Raw genomic sequence first — 14534 nt, 5'->3', positions numbered from 1 at the left:
GCGATCTGTCCGAGTGATTTGGCCTTTGTCCCAGGGATTACCCCGTGGAACTGCATGTTGCTCTCGCTGAGTCAGGTCATCGAAATGCCCATTACCTCCAGTGTGTTGGCGTAAATAATGTTAAGCCTGCTGCCGCCGTCCATTAGAATTTTGCGCAATCGGACTCCACCAACGACTGGGTCAACCACCAAGGCCTACCGCCCGGGGGTCGGTATGTGGGCCGGGTGATCCGATTGGTCGAAGGTTATCGGTGTCTTGGCCCAGTCGAGGTACTTGGTGATAGTCGGAACCGCCATGTTGACCTCTTGGTTAATGACTTTGAGGCAACTCTTGCTCTCGACGTCGGCGAAGATCATCAAGACGTTCTCGATGTTGGGGTACCTGGAAGTACCCTTACCCCCATCATCATCATCTCCATCTTTGTCCCCAGAGGAATCTTGCCGCATCTCTTGTTTCAGGAGTTGGAACTCCCGAGTGGTGTGCTTGGGCAAGATCAAATTGCCCTCCTCGTCCTTCTTCATGTGGATCTGGCAGGGTTGGTCGAGGATGTCACTCTTCTGGGCGAATTGCTTTTTTGCCTTCCAGTCCTTCTTTTGCTTCCGGGAACTTTTGCTTTTGCCCTGGCCGGCCACAGCCGCGACCTTAGTGCTCCCTCCAACCTCGGCTTTCCGCTTGTGCTTCTTGCCCTTGTTGTCCGACGGATGGGAGTCACCTGCTCAACTTTTGCCGCTTCTTAGTCCGTCTTCCTCTTCACCGTTGGCGTATCGATTGGCTATGTCCATAGCCCGACTGAGAGTCGGATTCACAGTTCGGCCGAACTTCATGTTCAGCTCTCGGTATGTTACTCCGGCCTTGAAGGCGCAGATCACCTGGTGTTCGGTGACGTTCTCCACCGTATTGTGCAAGGTAGTCCACCGCTGAATGAACTCACAGAGAGTCTCATTCTGCCTCTTCACATAGTGTTGCAGCTCGGCCAGACCACCCGGCCTCTTGTAAGTTCCTTTGAAAGTCTTTACGAACACTCTCACCAGATTGTCTGAACAGAATATGCTACCTGGCAGGAGCTGTGTTAACCAAGACCGAGCGGAGCCCTCGAGCATCAGGCTTGGACTGGCGAGTGAACTTGCTGATCCCCGTGGCCAACCTAAAGTTGTTGGGAACCGCCGCCCGTATGTAACGACTGAAGCACTCGGGTACCGATGGTACGGAACCATTCAAGATGTCGTGATCTTGGGCCTCTCGTAAGGCACGGCCCCTGTCGACCAAGCTCTGAGCGAGTACGGATCTCGCGTTGAACAGAGGGTCACGAGTGTCCCTCACATGGCGAGCGGGACTCAGCCTGCGACCGTCGCCGTGTGTCCACCTGTTGTCGTAGGGCTGGCGCCCGTACGCGCCATCTCGTGGTGGAGGCATGAGGGCGCGATTATGGTCATCGTGACGCCGGGGCGACGTAACCCGATCGCGCCTCCGATCTTCATGATGATCTCTTGAGGAGGATATGACTCGACACATGCCGGGGCCGAGTGGGCTATGAGCCGACTGAACGGTCTCCGCGCACACAGAAGCCTTCTGGATCCGATCTCTGGACTGGGACACCGTGGCGTTTTGCGACAGCGCTATCTTCAAGAGCGCCTGGACTGGAGGGCTGGATGGAGTCCGCGATCTGAGTGACAGCTGCTAGATTCTGTAACGGAGTGCTGAGAATCTGATACTTATGAGGCTGGTAACTCGAGAAGAGCCGACATTTGTGCCGACTGGAACTGGGTTGACGGCGCTCACGTTCATCCTGCTCCCTCTGAAGCCATTCGAGGCGATCGCGCTCGGCCAAGGTGGCCAGGCGAGTCGACTCCATGGCCAACGCCTCGGGGGTCGTCCCGGTGATGGGGGTGTTCAGGAGCTGTTCGTTCTTGCGACAGAGCTCGTCCCACTGCTCTCGGGTGAGAGTTTGAGGCACGTACGACTCGTGGCCCTCGGCACCGTCACCTGTGTTGCCGTGTGATGCGTCTGCGCGGCCATCCCAAGCGTCTGGGTACCCCCAGGGGCGCACGGTGCTTGGAGTTATCTGCCATGATAACCTCAACGGTTGACTCGGTGCTTTCGCACTCGGACTCCTCGGAGGAATCGCCGAATGGCCCTTCAGAGAGGTCAAGGGTGGGCTCGTTGAACTCAAGAGCCGCCACATGCTCTGCCGCAGCCTGGACAGTCATGGCGTGCCTAATCCAGCGCTGCAGCCGCGAGCGCCCAGAACGCTTGCGGCGGTGTGCGATGATGGAGTGGGCAGCCACTCGGTACGCAGCCGAGGGCTGTCGGAGAAGGACTCTATATGACGATGCGCAAAAATGCGTCACACCGTGGACAGGCAACGCCTCCACATCTAGCGGGGCCTCACGAAGCCACGCTGAGTTGACGGCGATGAAGGAAAGCGCCCCGAAGCGGATTTCGGCGCCAACTGGCATGATGATGAAGGATTCCAACTACACCGTGGGATTCGCTAGATGCCTAGCCCCACGGTGGGCGCCAACTGTCAGGGTTACGATCCTCACAATGAGTACTAGGGGTATGAATAAGGGGCAGAGCCTAGCTACGGCGCAGGTGTAACATTTGGTGTTTAACGAGTTTGGGCCCCTCTCGGCAAAGGTAAAAGCCCTACGTCTCATGCCCGAAGGCTTGCCCTGATTTGATGGATATGGTTACAAAAGGTGCCCGTGCCTGGTTATGGAGGGGGTGTGGCTTATATAGAGTGCGCTACAGCCCATGTCTCCCATGCCGCCGAGGCATTAAATGGTACTTAGTGCTACAGTTACAGGTTGTAATGAGCCTCTAATATGTCAGTTATGGGTAACGCTAGCCTTGACTCTTATTAAAGGATGACTTAGGGTTCCTCGACCATTGCAGTTCCCATAACGCCCTCCTGCCTTCTTTGTCCAAGTGACGGTTCATCAGCCGAGTGCCGTGCGGTCATCCGAGTGCCGTCGAGCTGTCCGAGTGGACTCCCCGACGTGAGCATCCGAATGATGGCATGGTCCAGGGACCTACCTGCGATGATGATGGGCCCATGTGGGTCCCAAATGATGGGTCCTTGACCCTACCTGTAATAGGTGACCACATCAGGCACCACATATATGGGCCTTAAGGCCTGTGTGGATGCGGCCTAATAGGCTTTAGTCTATTTGGGAAGCCCATGGTACATAGAATAATCCTGAGGGGCTCCCTATAAATACCGGAGCCCACATATACTACTATTACGTCCTCCAGAACTTTTCCACCTATCCAGTTTTATTTGGTTTTCTCTGAACTGCTTCTGGTTTCTCCGAAACACTTCCGGTTCCCTCTCGCAACAATTTCGATTATCTCCAAAACTTTTTTGGTGATATACTCCAATAGTCCCAACTCATTTAGAACTCAACAGATCAAAGGTTCTTAAGTATGTGACCTTGCAGGTTCGGTGAAACATAGACATGACCAAAAAAACTTTTGATCAATGATTAATAGCGGAACTGTGGACATCCATTGACCCATATACTCACACAAATGTTTATCGACTGAACCTGTAGCTACCATATGATATTCATTTTGCTTTGCGATAATTTACAAAACCCAAGATGATATATATCAATATCCCTGTGAGTCAAATACATGCTCACTATACCTGACGATGATGGATTTGGTCACACCGAAGGGCCCTAAAAAAATATCTCCATCGTCACAGGAACAAAATCCGAGTCTCGAGGTCCCCCATCATATGTTTCCGATTGACATGTAAATTGCCGCTATGATCACCCTGTTACAATTGACACTAGAATAACCCCAAAGCACATCATCCGGTATGGAGTGACTCTATACTCTCATGGTCTAATAAATTTTGCACATGTTAACTTCCCGTATTATGGACTATAGACTTGTGACGATATCATCTCTTAGTAAAAGATACAGCTTGGGTCAAGACAATACGTGTGTTCTTCCAACATTGTTCCCTCAAATGTTGTCGGCATCATCGTTACACTTAACTATGCCCATGATCAGAAAAACAAGACCATCATACAACAATTGAGCTAGTCTTAAATGCAAGACTAGGAATCTTATTTTTATCATTTATAACTCTACATGTGTAGATGAGTTTTCCTCTGATCCTCTTGGTTTTTGCAGGATCGAGAACCACAACAGTTATAACTTAGAATATAAATATTAATCATGAATTATTATTACCTCTAGGGCATATTTGCAATGCATATGCCTCTATATCACCATAATTTATGGATCTCCCTCAATATCTAGCCTCCCAGCCTTCATAATTGGCAACTCGGGCCTGCCTTTTGGAACGCAGTCCATATGACAGTTGCATGTGGTATGAAGGAAACTTCAGGTGGTCCCTCACCTCACCTGAGATGTCAGGGAGATTGGGGAAAAAAGATGCACTACTATCGAGTGGGTCCCACAATTATAGAGGCAGCAAATACGGAGACACAAGTTTGCACATCACCTCGACAACCTCCATACTGCATGTGGAGCGGCTACCAATATGGCAACTCTGCTAGAGTTGTTCTAAGTAATAGGCGCTCGCACGTGCTAATGATCGACCTATCGGAGCACCTTCGAGCATGCTTTGCCCGCACCTATGGCCAAGCATGTAGTAGTCAATTCACAATGAACATGGCAGGAGTTCTGGTTGAACACGAAAGTCATGCACGTAGATGAGGCAGAGATTGAATTTTGTTGTTATAGGAGGGTCAATTATTTTCTATACCAATGCACCATCCATAACATTGCTCAATGACAGACTTAAGGAAAGAAAGTAGACTAAAAGTGAATTCATGACCTAACAGGAACTCTAACCAAACTCCATAAAGAGCTTAACTCCACAAAAGATTCCCTTTGAGGAGGTAAGCCCCACCTAGAGGAATTCTTAAAAGGAAAATTTTATCCAAAAAATTAGGAGAAGCGTCCGCTCGCTCTAAAATTTGAGAAGCCGAAATGAGTTCTCAACAAAAGATTCCCTTAGGACTGTTGCTCCCTCTCTCTCGGCGGCCTCCACCCTCCCGACATCCTGCAACCTCGCTGACCTCTCGGTCCACCTTGAATTTACTCGCCGGCCTACCTCGCAGCCAAAATTGCCCCATATTGCTAGAACTGTCGGCCGGGAGCTCATCCCTTAATACGGTGACAGTGGACATCGTTTCCCCAAGAAAAAGAACCCCCAAAGGAGCACGATGGCTTAGAGATGCCATGTTTGAGCTAAACAGTGCCGGAGTTGTGGCCATGCGCAACATGGCGAAGAGCTTCCGCGGGAAGTGGAGTTTATCACTCTGCATTACGAGCACCCGGATCTCTTCGACGATGATGACTATCCATGTAACTCAAAACAACCTTCTCAGGGTGGTCAGAAATTCTTGGCTCAATTTTTTTATCATTGTTTAACCCCCTTCATCGCTTTGACGCTCCTGTTGTTTTCTATTTCTTTTCTTCTGTGCATCTTCATGTGCCTATTCTTGACCCGTCCTACCATGTTGTGGAGAATCGTGAATTTTGTCAAACGCGTGACGAAGGATGGAAAAGGTGTGCAACCAGCCCCTCAAGGAAGATGTTTGCTAAAAACTTGAACTGGGTGGGAACACACCCATTGATGCTGCCAATGCCCCACAAAGGTGTGCAATGTTGTTGCTTCATAAAATGTTGTGGTTGGATGTTGCATTTTTACTACTCCCTTTGTCCCATAATATAAGAGCACTTTTGACACACGCACTTATATTATGAGATGGAGGGAGTACATTGTTAATCGTTGGGGGCTTATTCAAGATAATTAATTTCATACCTTGGTACCCTATTGAACGAATCCTAGAGTTCATGAGTTATTTATATATGTGTTGTGTGGGATGTTTCATATACGCTAGTGTCAATAGGAATATCACCCCTGCCCGCATCAACACCTCGCGCAAGCCACAACACTGCCTTGCACGAGTGCATACGTGTGCCCAGCGGATTAGACAGGCAATAGCCCCAACCAATGGCATCACATACCCCAAACATCAACCAGGCAGTTAGGTACACATACACAACAGAATGGCACCACCAACACTCTAGTCGGCGTGTGATCGAGTGCCATGCCGCTAGCCTTACCCGGTTGGGTTTCTCACGTGAAATGATGCAGGCAAAGCAAAACTGGTCGAGCGCCAAAGGGCATCCCCCATGGGGGAGAACAACGCTTAGCATCACCGCTGCCGTCTCCACAATGGACAAAGGTTTTCACCCAGAACCCAAACACAAGGAGAAGCACCACAATGACGTCTTCAAGAAGAGAGTGACGACCATGAGTGTCGCTGTCGTGGGTGACAAAGTGCAAAGCTTTTGCTCGACAGCTCCCCCGTGCCACCACGAGTTCTGCATGACAAGCGTGATGAATTCAGAATTCCAGATCTAGATCGGGGAGCCTCCACTGCCAGTGACACAGAGTGCGCCCGAGCACCCCCCCTCCCCCCGCGCTCCACCTCTAGCCGCCCACATGACCAATATGAAAAGCAACCACTGCCACAATGGTGCCCGCTGGAGAGCCAACCATGCAGACTGCCATTCATCCGGGGCTGTCGCCCGGCATCCATGTCCGAGACACCACCACACCCCACATCGCAATGCACCCACTAAGATAGTAGGAGTAAAAGGCATATTCTTTCACTCCTAGCCCGACATCAGCCATAGAATCTAGTGATAACCCACAAGTATTGGGGATCGCGACAGTCTTCGAGGGTAGTATTTCACCCAAATTTATTGATTCGACACAAGGGGAGCCAAAGAATATTTATGAGCCTTAGCGGTTGAGTTGTCAATTTAACCACACCTGGAAACTTATATTTCTGCAGCAAAGTGTTTAGTAGCACAATAATATTATAGTTTGATAGCAGTAGTAACAGTAGCAGTAGTAACAGTAATACTAACAGAAGCAGTTTTGTAGTGATTGTAACATATCAACAAAAGTAACTTAGCGAAGACCAATATGGGCGGATCAGCGATGGATAATTGTGTTGGATGATATTCATCATGTAACATTGACAACCTAGAGCGATAAACAATGGCTCCAATCCATTAATGTAATGTAGGCATGTATTCCGTATATAGTCATACGTACTTATAATAAGAACTTGCATGACATCTTTTGCCCTACCCTCCCATGGCAGCGGGGTCCATAAGGAAATCTAAGGGATATTAAGGCCTACTTTTAATAGAGAACCGGAACAAAGCATTAGCACTTAGTGAGTACATGAACTCCTCATACTACGGTAATCACCGGACAGGATCCCAATTTTTGTCACCTTGGGGTATGCGGATAATAACATGTAATAGGAGCATACAACTTGCAAGATAGGATCAAGAACTCAAATATATTCATGAAAACATAAAGGGTCCGGATCTGAAATCATGGCGCTCGGGCCCTAGTGACAGGCATTAAGCATAGCAAACTCATAGCAACATCAATCTTAGAACATAGTGGATACTAGGGATCAAGCCCTAACAAATTGACTTGATTACAGGACAAATCTCATCCAACTCCATCACCGTCCAGCAAGCCTATGAAGGAATTACTCACTTCCAGTGGTGAGAATCATTGAATTGTTGATGGAGAAGGGTTGGTCCTCCGGACCCCCAAATGGACCCCATATCAGCCCTCCCAATGAAGATCAGGAGGTGGCGGTGGCTCCGTATCGTAAAACGCGATGATTCCTTCTCTCTGATTTTTTTTCTCGGCGGGACGATACTTCTGGAGTTGGACTTAGGGTTGCCGAAGGCTCCATGGGGCCACAAGCTCGCTAGGCGCGACTTGGGGGTGAGGGCATGCCCCCTGAGCTTGTGGCTCCTGGGTGGGCCCCCTCCGGTAGTTCTCTTCGACGATGATGTGCCGAGCAAAGTAGCGGGGTCTCGACCACAGCACCCACGACAAGAGGGACCTCATCACCCACGGGAACCACCCGGACCATGCCCAACATCACCTACCAGGAGCGAGAGCCCCAACCCACCTCAGGCCCCAATCAGATATTCCCGAGCACAAGTCCAACATCCCTACCATCTCCATTGCGCGAGAAGCCCATGCCACTGGCCCGGAACAAGGAGAAGGGATGCGCCCCCACCACAGGCACCCCGCCGTTGAGCACCAACCGCCGCAGCCCAAGCACATGCGGCGCCTGGACGACCAGAGTGACAGCACTACGCGACGGTCGAATGCCGCCCAAGGCCCCCGAGGCACCACACGAACCGGATCTGGGCTGAAACCCAGCTGCGTGCCGCCGCCACACCTGGAACCCCGGCGGGCCCAGTCCACCGTGCCCACCTCCTGTAGAGACTCGGCCGGGCCTCCAATCACCACCCACGCCGCGCTTCAAGCCACTGACACTAGATTCGGTCGGACCTGGCCAAGGCACCTCGCGCACGCACCGGCCAGAGAAGGACCCTCCGCGGCCGTTGCGCCTTGGACATGCAGCAGCATGCCACCGCGGCGTCGTCCCGCACGCCCGCTGCCGCGCCGAGGAGACCCGCGTCAGCCCCATGACTCCGCCCGAGAGGGTCGTCCCGTGCTAGCCCCGAGCAAAGAGGAACGCGAGCCCCGCCGGCACCTACGCCGGCGGGGCTTTGCCCAGTGGCACCTCGTGGCTGCGACGGGGGAGGGAGGCCGGAAGGGGAGGGGGAAGCTACGGCGCGCTACCCCCCCCCCCCCCCCCCCCCCCCCCGCGCCCACGGGGCCATGTTGAGGTGCAATCCCTATTACGATGACAACCTTTTTCGACAAAGTTTTCTTGGGGGACTCACTAGAAAAACACTAAATCCGGAGTAATCTTTAAAAAATCAATTCTGGGAAAAAGGAGAGACTTTACAAATAAAAGCAGGGGATACCTGGGGTTTTGTGTTCAACTTTTTTTTAAGTGGCCTACAAGTCAAAAATCTGTCCTAGAACGCCGTTGTGACTGTGAGTGTGTTTCTTTTGTTTTGAACATTGTAAAAGTAAAATTGAACCTGATCACAGGCTTCTTTCAAGTAGCACGAAGCCAGGGTTTATTCTAAAGAAGAAAAATCTGTCATACCACTTGGAAAGTCCTGCAGCACGAAGCTACCATTTCTTTAGTTCGCAAAAAAAGAAGCTACCATTTCTTTTACCGCTCCGAAGTACTACTTGCAAGATTTCTTTCAACACTGTTGACGTGCCTATTTGGCCATGTATTCCAAGGACAATGGGTAAAAAGAGCGAGGATTTGGAGGGTGATTCAGTATTCATTGTATGTGCTTTGCGCTAAGCACTAGTACAATGTAGGATGCCTGTTTGGCCACGTCGCCGTCGCTGTATTCTGTCTCGGCCATTTTGCTTCTTGCCGACCTCTTTTCGTAATCGTTAGCAATTTCAAGCTACTGGTGCAGGTTTTCCGGAAGGCGCTGAGAAGGCGGCTCTGTAAACAAGGCGCTGCAAGGTGAAGCACTGCTGATTGAGGTTGTGCTGCGACTCCGTGGTTGATCTATAGTAGGGTTGGTCTGTAATGTGGTCGTCTAGGATTGAGATTAACCCGGACTTTGATCTGACAATGGTCGCTGCGTCTGTCTCTTGGATAAGATGGACAAAAAAAAAAGAACAAAAACGAAATTTGCACTACAGAGTGTAAACAGAAGAAAACTGTGAACACACTGTTGTCCGTGAAAACTTAAACCAAGATACATAATACATTCTCTCCTCCAACGACCAAGTGAGCTAGGTGAACTAGACTCAATCAACTTATACACGGTGGGGTTATTATTCTGCAAGGGTAGCGGCCGCGGGCAGACCGGGCTCAGTGCTGTCCAGGCAGCTTATCCTTGATCTTGTCCATGAGGCTCTTCTTCTCGCCGATCCCGTCGGAGCCGTGTGTCCCAGTGCCAGTCGTTCCGGTGTGTCCGTGCTGCCCATGGGTGCCGCCGGTGGCCGTGGTGCCATGCGTCTCCGTGCCGATCACTCCAGCGTGTCCATGCTGCCCGTAGGTGCCGCCGCCGGCAGGGGTGCCATGTGTCGCCGTGCCGGTGTGTCCCTGCTGCCCGTAGGCTCCACCGGTCTGCTGGTGGTCACTGTGGCCACCAGGGAGCTTTTCCTTGATGTTCTCCATGACGCCCTTCTTCTCGCCAGTGCTGTGTGTCCCCGCGCCGGTCATCCCGGTGTGTCCATGCTGCTCATAGGTGCCGCCGCCGGCCGGGGTGCCCTGTGTCGCCGTGCCGGTGTGTCCCTGCTGCCCGTAGGTGCCACCGGTCTGCTGGTGATCTCCGTGGCCACCAGGGAGCTTGTCCTTGATGTTCTCCATGACGCCTTTCTTCTCGCCAGTGCCGTGTGTCCCTGTGCCGGTCATCCCGGTGTGTCCGTGCTGCTCATAGGTGCCGCCCCCGGCCGGGGTGCCATGCGTCGCCGTGCCGGTGTGTCCCTGCTGCCCGTAGGTACCACCGGTCTGCTGGTGGTCACCGTGGCCACCAGGGAGCTTCTCCTTGATGTTCTCCATGAGGCCCTTCTTCTCGCCGGTGCCGTGCGTCCCCGTGCCAGTCACTCCGGTGTGTCCCTGCTCCCCATAGGTGCCACCGGTCGCCGGGGTGCCATGCGTCGCTGTGCCGGTATGTCCCTGCTGCCCATAGGTGCCACCGGTCGCCGGGGTGCCATGCGTCGCCGTGCCGGTGTGTCCCTGCTGCCCATAGGTACCACCAGTCTGCTGGTGGTCCTGGTGGCCACCAGGGAGCTTGTCCTTGATGTTCTCCATGACGCCCTTCTTCTCGCCGGCGTGGGCGCCATGCAACCCCGTGCCGGTGGTTCCAGCGTGACCCTGCTGCCCGTAGGCACCACCAGTGGCCGGGGCACCATGCGTCGCCGTGCCGGCGTGCCCGTGGGTACCAGCGGTCTCCTTGTGGTCGCCGTGGCCGCCGGGGAGCTTCTCCTTGATCTTCTCCATGATGCCCTTCTTCTCGCCGGCGATGTGTGCCTGGTTCTCCATCTTGCGCTGAGCTCCTCACTCGGGAAATCTACTACGTATTGCTGCTGTGTACTTGCCTTGGTAGTGTGAAGCAGGTGGTTGTGTAAAGCATATGCAGCGCGACGCAGTATTTATAGGCCGTTGGAGGGTATACGAACCACGACGTGCGCGCTCGTGAGTGGATGGGCAGGTGAGTGCCGACTAGCCCATAAAGAGGGCTGGTCAGATGGACGAATCGCCGCGGCTGGGAGCTACGTGTGGTCGCATCAGTGGTCGGCAGGTGGCTGCCGACTAGGGGGGCCGGGCCTCTGAAGCCAGTGGCGCGTCCGGGTCGCCACGTCCCAGCTCATTCGTCCTTGTCCGGGAAGAAGATGATTCCCCGGAAATATCCGATCCTTCTTTTCTCTTGCAAAAATGGTAGTATTGTTTGCTTAAGAGGATGGAAGATCCAAAGTGTCGGCATGTAACGACAATGAGACTATGAGAGTAACTAGAAGAAGCATACGAGAGGCTTAGGGCTTTGATTCGAAATAATTTTATACAGTAGGATTCTGAGAAGTGCTTCGGTAGACCCCAACAAAATGTAGAAGGGCAGAATGGCCATATGAAGGAAACGATATACCCACCTTCTATTGTACATACAGGCCGACGTACGTATACCCGCGCGGATGCAAAAAAAAAGGCATCGCCCGTGTACGGGAAAAAAGAGGCAGTTGCATGATCTTCTCGCCCGCCCGGCGATCACGCTCCTCCCGTTCCATTTTTCCAACTGGCCGATCGCCGCCGTCCCAACCCCGCCCGACGCCGCATCTCACCGTGCCCGTCCGACGACGCGGACGTGAACGGCCCGACGTTCGACACCGCATCTCACCGTCCCCGTCCGACACCGCGGACGTGAACGGCCCGATGTCCGACGCCGCCTCTGCCGCGACTGACCGCGTTGTCGTCCCCCGCCACGGATCTGGCCAAAAACCCGTGGTTTGCTCGTCTTGCACGTCGCCGCCGGCTAGAATCAAGCCGTAGACCCCTGCCTAAAGGTCCGTCGTCCTACGTCGGCGACGTCTAGACCGCGGCCCAAGGTTTGGCATCTAAACCTAGCATGATGGACGGAAGTGATTTAGTTCATTTAGGGTTTAGGGTTCATGTAAACCTCCTGCCGCAGCGCCGCCTCCATGGACGGCCGCGTGCTGTAGAGAACTAGTGTTGCACTTGGGCATGATCCACTGTACGAAACTTAACAGACGATAACTTTTCAATGTTATGCAGTTTTGCGAGTTAGGTGTGTTGACATGGACGAAGAAACCGCATTCACGGGGGATGAGAATGATACTGATAAGGTGACTCAGACTGATAGCGATAGTTTAAACGAAGATGATGACAGCAATCACAACGATTCGTGCTCGTCATATGATATCTTACCTCCGGAGGATTTTGATAATAATGAACATGACGTGAATAGTGAAAACGTAAGTGGCGTATATTTTGATTTCATTTTTGAATTTGCAAAGTATGGCAAGGCTAACTATTTATCTATGTTTACAAATTTGCATGAAGATGTGGACGTTGACAATGTGCAAAACAGTTTCCAGGAATCATTCGCAGATAACTTCAGCCAGGTTCGTTCATACATGGTGTACATCGTGCAATAGTATGAAATAAATGATAGTAATTGACATACTTTCATATGAATTTTGTAGGAGGAGTCAGATGGTCCTAGCGGTAATCACGATGAGGCAGATGTGGACATTTAGGAGGCTCGAAGGCAGCAGCAGATGCTGGAGACACATTGGAAGGTCATGGCTATGACATTTCGGTCGCAGGAGATGCATACATATTCTACAACAATCACGCCAAAGAGCATGGGTTTAGCATCAGGAAACACAAGGCCAAACGAGGTGCTTCAGGAATTATACGGTACAGGCAGTTTCTTTGCTCCAGAGCAGGGAGAAGGCAGAGCAAATTCATAACCATGGAGGGCTGCAAGCGCAGGCTTAGACCGGAGACTCGTTGCTACTGCGGTGCACATATGGTGGTGAAGCTGGACAGAGAACGTGGCGTTTGGTTCGTCGCATCATTCATGGATGATCACAACCGCGCGATGGCTCGGCCCGACGAGGTTTCTTTTTTGTGGTCACACAGACGGATTGGAGATGGCAAGAGGGCAGAGATATTGGCGATGGAAGCGGCCGGGATAAGAAAGCATATAATAATGGACAACTTCATCAGCAGATATGGTTCGTACCATAAGTGCGGGCTTATCAAGCGGGACATTTACAATATGTGCTGCAGAGAGAAAATGAAGCTCATTGCAAAGGGTGATGCTGAGACAGCAGTTGGCATTATGAGGAGCAGGAAGGAGAAGGACCCTGAGTCTTTTTTGAGTATGTGCTTGATAAGGAAGGGCGACTGAAGAGTATGTTCTGGTGCGATGCACAGTGGCGGAAGGACTATCAGGATTACGGAGATGTGGTCGTGTTTGACAGCAAATATAAGATGAACAGATATGGTATACTGTTCATCCCCTTTGTCGGAGTTAACAACCACCGTTGCACCACAGTGTTTGGTTGTGCCATTGTTTCTGACAAGACGGAAGGGACATATGTGTGGCTTCTGCAGACATTTATGAGGGCAAACTGTCAGGTGAAGCCAAAGTCAATAATCACAGATGGTGACGCTGCAATGATCCGGGTGATTCGGACTATCCTTTCATATGTGTTCCATCATCTTTGCTCGTGGCATATCGAGAAAAGTATGCAGAGGCACCTACATTACAAGTCACTGTATGAGTTCAGATCGCTCCTGTACTATGCCACCTCTTAAGCCAACTTTGAGCAGAGATGGAAAGCTTTCGTTGATAAATGGAAGACAGATAAAACTGAAGAGTGTCTTAACAGGATGTATAGGAAGAGGAGACTTTGGGCAGCTTCATATCTTTCCGATGGTTTTTTCTTGGTATGCGAAGTAACCAGAGGAGCGAAAGCCTCAACTCTTGTCTTCACCTTCACCTGGACTACGGTATGACAATAGTTGATTTGTAGTGCATTATGAGAACTGTATAGTTCGCCTCCGTGAGAACGAGGCGTACGATGACTGCGATGCACACCAGAAAGTACCATCGTCGGTTATTGAATATAAGGCCCTTGAGGAGCATGCTGCCACTGTATTCACACCTGCTAATTTCTACATCCCGCAAGATGATTTGTAGAAGATGGAACAGATGGAGGTATTTGAAACGCTCGTGGGAATTGAGCGTTAGACATTCATCGTGACATGGAAGGATAACCACAAGTTCAGGTACAATGTTGTTTATGAACCAGGTAAGTCAGAAGAAACTATAACATGCAGTTGTCTTAGGATGGTTCAGAAAGGGCTTGTGACGCCCCCGATTTGACCGTACACTAATCATGCACGCAAATGTGTACGACCAAGATCAGGGACTCACGGGAAGATATCACAACACAACTCTAAAACATAAATAAGTCATACAAGCATCATAATACAAGCCAGGGGCCTCGAGGGCTCGAATACAAGTGCTCGATCATAGACGAGTTAGCGGAAGCAACAATATCTGAGTACAGACAT

At 51.4% G+C, this 14534-nt stretch overlaps 1 protein-coding gene across 1 annotated transcript; it reads right to left on the bottom strand.

The window, feature by feature from the left end:
• Positions 1 to 9641: 9641 nt before the first annotated feature.
• On the bottom strand, positions 9642 to 11060 carry LOC109734970 (cold-shock protein CS120). Its single transcript, XM_020294159.4, has one exon. The coding sequence runs from the start codon at positions 10971 to 10973 to the stop codon at positions 9798 to 9800; it is 1176 nt and encodes a 391-aa protein (XP_020149748.1). The 5' UTR covers positions 10974 to 11060; the 3' UTR covers positions 9642 to 9797.
• Positions 11061 to 14534: the final 3474 nt, after the last annotated feature.

This window comes from Aegilops tauschii, chromosome 6, assembly GCF_002575655.3.
Source record: "Aegilops tauschii subsp. strangulata cultivar AL8/78 chromosome 6, Aet v6.0, whole genome shotgun sequence".
Lineage (NCBI taxonomy): Eukaryota > Viridiplantae > Streptophyta > Magnoliopsida > Poales > Poaceae > Aegilops > Aegilops tauschii.
The sequence above is the reverse complement of the archived record's forward strand: the minus strand, read 5'-3'. Positions and strand labels throughout refer to the sequence as shown.